General features: G+C 33.0%; 1 protein-coding gene across 1 annotated transcript; it reads left to right on the top strand.

Annotated features, from left to right (window-relative positions):
• Nucleotides 1-1,853: 1,853 nt before the first annotated feature.
• LOC105773994 (vacuolar protein sorting-associated protein 32 homolog 2) lies at nucleotides 1,854-5,079 on the top strand. Its single transcript, XM_012596275.2, has 8 exons — nucleotides 1,854-2,050; nucleotides 2,176-2,279; nucleotides 3,060-3,159; nucleotides 3,869-3,954; nucleotides 4,070-4,161; nucleotides 4,366-4,480; nucleotides 4,592-4,784; nucleotides 4,874-5,079. Exons 2-7 carry the CDS (start codon nucleotides 2,208-2,210, stop codon nucleotides 4,781-4,783), a joined length of 657 nt encoding a protein of 218 aa, XP_012451729.1. The 5' UTR covers nucleotides 1,854-2,050; nucleotides 2,176-2,207; the 3' UTR covers nucleotide 4,784; nucleotides 4,874-5,079.
• Nucleotides 5,080-5,738: the final 659 nt, after the last annotated feature.

Genomic DNA, 5,738 nt, shown 5'->3' with positions numbered 1-5,738 from the left:
ATTTTACACATCCATATTTGATCGTATGTCGTTTGACTGTATTGATATACACGATCATGAATGGATTAATTACGATATATGTAACAAAAGTTACACTAATTCCATGTTAACATACTTGATGGAGGAGATTGTTTGTAGGAACTTGATTATGATAATATACTTTTGAGCTCATGAGCTTATAATGGCATACAATTAATAGATAATACGTACTTATATTTAATCCAAGTAGGAGATTGCGGTAATACATTATATAATAATTGTATGCTATTTACTATTATAAAGGGTTATCCCAAACTAAAATGATATAATCATATAATAAAGTATGGGTTAAATATGTGTATATACTCAAATAATTAATTTTTTATTTATAACGATCTAATAAAAAATTAAGGTACTTGTATAAAACTTACATATTAGGGTTATAGTCTTAAATGATATGTACCAAACTTGTTTGACATTCCATCTTGAGGAAAGAAAATAAGAATTTCTTCTTTGAAAAATTTGTATACTAATTTAAAAGATAAAACCATAGGACTCAAGAGTTACAATTTAGCATTTAGTTTATTATTATTGATGATGTGATTTAAATGATATTTAATCAAATTTATTGAAATTCTATCAAATGTTAGTATTTTACATAGAAACAAATTACATTTGTCAATTGAGCCACCTCACAATAATAAAAGGATTTTTCTTGAAATGAAGTATTGGTTGCTAAAAGGTATTAGGTTCTATCCGTAGATACCCTTATTGACTTTATCTAAAAGAAAAACCCAAATTAAATAATTTACATATTATAATTCTATAATAAAATCTATACAAAAATTGTGATTAACAAAAATAATTTGCAAAATTCTTTGAGTTGTTTATATATATATTTAATTTAGAACATTATTAAACCTTTTCGTTAAATTGCTTATATGGAAATTTAACAATTTTTTGAAGAAAAAAAATTGAAACGAAAGAAGAATAATCGTCAACATATCATGTTGTCTTTGAAGAGACCACTAAAGAAAACCTAAACAATTTAAGGTAAACATCCAACATCACAACGTCTAAAATCTAGACATGACAAAACATGACAGAATCAGTTTAGCATTGCTTCTCAAATGCACTTTTGGGACAAAAAATACTTCTGAGATAAAAATATTATTAAATAAGATACAATGTTTCTGAGCTTTTCAAAAGTAATATTTAAAAAAAAAAAACCTTTGCAGAAGTAATTTTTTACCCAAAAACAAAAACAGAACCTAAATCACTAAAACATCAAGGCGATGAGAAAAAGCCATTATTACTTGCACCACCAAGACCACTTCCACTTCCAAGGCCGACGCCACGGCCAAAACCTACAACACCATGTAAGCCTCCTAGGCCGCCAATACCCATATAAGCATCTATTCCAGAGACACCATCAATTCCACCATATTTCCCAATCCCACTAAAGCCACCAAGTAAAAGGATTCCACTAAACATACCAGCGTAGTTGCCAATTCTAGCAAAGTCACCAACTCCAGCGTAAATAAAATTCTTCTTGTCATCAATGCACTTCCTTTTGGTGAATCTACCTTCTGTGCATCGGTTTACAATGTTCGTTTCTCCTTGAGTCGAAGCACATTTGCACAACCACCAAAACAAGTAAAAAGTAAGTTGTTTACATCATGTTTTAACAACAATTGTGCTAACTTCTTAATGTTTAAGACGGACTAACTTTTCGGTTTTCATAAAATAGAAGTATGAAATTCCAATTAGACGTATATATATACTCACTTAAGACGACATCGTATGAGCCACCTAGTGGCCAGTTAAACGCTAATAAATATGGAATGGATGGAGCCGAGCTCCTTAAAAGCCGATCAATGAGGCCACGTGGAAAGCCGATAACGTCAACGTCGTCAAGAACAGAAGAAGAAACGAAGCAAAGGCAGCTTTTATTCTAATACAACACGCTTAAGGAAAAATCGCCAAATAAAATACCACTACCCTCAAGGAATCTACAGATCTCTGTCCCTCTTTCTCTACGTCTCAAACCCTAATTCCTTAATTTTTACAGGTTACAAATCATTTTCTTTATAACGCTTTTTTTATTTGATGGAATTCTGTTTTTTTTTCCGTGTTTCCGAGTTATTGATTATTGTTTCTTTTGATCGGATCTTATTGGTTATTATCGTTAAACAGAAGATCGAGGGTTTAATCGCGGAGAATCAACCATGTTTAACAGGCTTTTCGGGAAACCCAAGCAGGAAGCAAATGCTCTAACCACGTTAGACAAATTAAATGAGGTATATTCTCAGAATTTTATCTTCTATTTTTTTCTTCTCTAATTAAGAAATAACTTATTTGCTTTGGATTTCTTTTGCGTTGCGCGGATCGGATTTTTGCTCTGAATTCGAAATTTGCGTTTGATGAATTTGGGGTGGGTTGAATTTAGCAACAATAAGTGGTCGGGACTTTGGGATTTGCATGAAATAACTGAGTTACTGGCTAACGGATTAATGGAACAATATTATGTGATACCTTTTGGTGAATTATTAAATTGTTTGATTACATTTTTGGAAGGTTTGTTTTTGATCGACGAAAAATAATAATAGCTGAAGTGGAAAAAAAAGTAATTCACATACATACAAAAGTAGTAATGGAACCCTTGTTGACATGGGCTGTAGATCATCTTAGGGGGAAATCCTTGATCAGTGGCTCCTAGATTAGCGTGGAATGCGTGTTTTTACACCCTTTAACAGGAACTTAATAGGAGAATTCATGGATCTGCATTTAGACAATGGAGGCACTTCTGCAACAGATTACTAGTTCTGTTCAATATAAATTGTGAAATATCAGCAAATTTTGTCATAATCTTGATGAAAGTAGAATTTGGGGATTGGACATAATTGGTTAAATGAATATAGGCATTGTTACTGCCTTCAGTTTTGATTTGCAGCAAACTTTGCTTTCTTTTTGGATAAATAAAATCTTTTACTTATCCAAAAAATAATGGAGCCCTAATTACATTGTTTCTATTTGAGATTTTGCTTAATTTGTACCCTATATTTATTTCCATCATACAGACCCTTGAAATGCTTGAGAAGAAGGAGAAAGTACTTGTGAAAAAGGCTGCTGCTGAGGTTGAAAAGGCCAAGGAATTTGCCAAAGGGAGAAACAAGAGAGGTAGGGATGCAATTCTTCTGCTCAATATTTTTCATGGTTTTCCATGATTTTCTATGTTGAAAAATACAAATCAATGTTTGGTGGGACTGTTGGACTTTCAATTTATATGCTATAGTGGTTCTCCTGTTTGCTTGGTTGTGCATAAATAAGTTATGTAGTGTATTAAACTCGTTTGCAGCAGTACCATGTGATGACTGCTAACTTACTGACACGAGAGCTCATGATAATTATTCTTTTATTTTTTGGTACATTTGGTAATCAGACGATAATTATTCTTATTTCTTTAGTATTTATATGGTTCTTTTTCATTATAATCCCGACGCGATTTTTGCTTATTCCAAGATAGAACATATTAGAGCAAAGGTGCCCTAAAAAGAGAAAAAAATGATACTCTCAAACTCAAGGCATTGCAAGTTTCATCTTTGGGGGTATTTTTCCCTTTAACTGTGAGTGATTAATGTTCTTTGGACATTGAGTGATGCTCTAATGCCAGATTAACATTAACATGCTATTATATAATTCTGAATTTCTGGTGTGTAATGTGCTCCTCGTGTGAACTTCGACATTCAAAGATCTCAACCTTGTGTAGAAAAAAAAGGATGAAGTAGTTTAGTTATGTATCATTTATCATCTGATTTATGACTTTGTTTAGAACCATGCTGGTTACATTTATAGTGAAATATGTCTTCATTGATGCTATCTTATGCAGCGGCTATACAGTGCTTGAAGAGGAAGAGACTATATGAACAGCAAATAGAGCAGCTTGGAAACTTCCAGCTTCGTATTCATGATCAAGTGAGCTTGGAATTTTGTTATTTTTAGTGTTTTAACAATGCCTTGGAGCCTCCTTTTTTTTTTTTTTTTTTTGGCTGTTTCTGATGATACTAGTTTGTATGTATCTCTTCCACAGATGATAATGTTAGAAGGTGCTAAAGCCACAACTGAAACTGTAGATGCATTGAGAACTGGAGCAGCTGCAATGAAGGCAATGCAGAAAGCAACGTATATATTCTATATGTTTTTATTGTTAGACAAGAATTTTCCTTTAGGTTTTTCTTCATTGTATTTATCCCTTTGTAGAATGATTACCATATCATTGAAGTTTGCTGGCTTGCAATTTATGCTAATCTACATTAGCACTTATCTTCATGAAGAACAGGCAGTGGTTAATTCTCAATGTTATACTGAAAATGGCTTTATTTGCAGGAATATAGATGATGTTGACAAAACAATGGACGAGATCAATGAACAAACTGAAAACATGAAACAGATTCAGGAAGCACTGTCAACTCCTATTGGAGCTGCAGCTGATTTTGACGAGGTTAGTAACTTTCTGATGCGCTTGTTTGTGTTCTGTTTTTTCCTGTTATTTTTCTATATTTACAAATATCATGTCTAGCATTTATGCTCATGAAAACTTTTGATGCTGTAGGATGAATTGGAGGCAGAACTTGAAGAACTTGAAGGTGCTGAGTTGGAAGAACAACTTCTCCAGCCTGCAACAACTGCTCCTGCAGCTCCAGTGCAGGTGCCTGCTGGTAGGCAACCAGCTCGTCCTATTCCTCAAAAGCGCACTGCTGAGGAAGATGAACTTGCTGCATTGCAGGCTGAGATGGCACTTTAAGGTAATTCATTTTATTTCAGTTCCGAGAATTACGTGGGAAGCTTAAAACATGGGTAATTGAATTGATTTGATTTAATATTTGCTATGCAGGCATGTAGTAGAGAAGTGATTTTGTTGATGGGAGTACCGCAGGTCATGTTGCAAAACATGAAGAGAGGCCATGTTGTATTATTGAATCTTCTACTTCAAAATTTGTGTGGATTTAAGATTTGACAATGTACATAAAGATTTGCATGAACTAAATGAAGCTCCCCCTATCTTTTGTTCGTTCAATAAAATATTTATATTCTATTCGAGCAGTCCATGTCATTGAAGGAAGTTAAAATTGTCGAAAAGACCATGTTTTAAGTCCCAAATACAGATTCCTTCCCTGGTGTCGTGCTAACTAAGGTGGTTTTGTCGGGAATGGCAGTCGGAACTGAACAATTTCTATAAAAGATTTTGTTTTCAAATATCTGTAAAGGTAGATTGTTAGTACAAATCTCCGGTGAAGAAAATCTCGAACATACGAATAGAACTCGAATAGAAAAATAGGAAATAGGACAAGGCTGTAAGGCGTGTATCAAATCATTATCTTTTAAGGTTATATTCGTCCCACCTATCTTCGGTGTGCAAATGAGTTTCAAGTAAATTAATTAGTCTCGAGGCTGTAATGAAGTTAATGACTATTCACGGTTTGCATTGACGAAAATAGCTTACTACACACTGAGCAATGTATGACAAGAAACCTAATTTCTATAAAGGATTTTTGCAGTAATACTTTATAAAATAATCTAATAATATTAGAAAATGAGGAAGGAAGAAAAGAATATTAGAATTTGTTGGTGTGATTTCTAAATGAAATCTCATTCCTATTTATAATAATTTTCATATCTCTTCATAGAGACATCTTTCAATAGGCGTCTTTACGAATAATAATGTCTTTAAAATAAACACATAATTATTTATTTAATAT

Source organism: Gossypium raimondii, chromosome 6 (assembly GCF_025698545.1).
Source record: "Gossypium raimondii isolate GPD5lz chromosome 6, ASM2569854v1, whole genome shotgun sequence".
Classification (NCBI taxonomy): Eukaryota; Viridiplantae; Streptophyta; class Magnoliopsida; order Malvales; family Malvaceae; genus Gossypium; species Gossypium raimondii.
This window is presented reverse-complemented; position numbering and strand designations above follow the sequence as displayed.

Bases quoted from the DNA above. Each gene is read 5' to 3' on its own strand.
- LOC105773994 (XM_012596275.2), top strand. From the start codon at position 2,208: ATGTTTAACAGGCTTTTCGGGAAACCCAAGCAGGAAGCAAATGCTCTA. The intron at 2,280-3,059 runs GTATATTCTCAG...TCCATCATACAG, and splicing joins CGTTAGACAAATTAAATGAG to ACCCTTGAAATGCTTGAGAA. The intron at 4,162-4,365 runs GTATATATTCTA...CTTTATTTGCAG, and splicing joins AAGGCAATGCAGAAAGCAAC to GAATATAGATGATGTTGACA.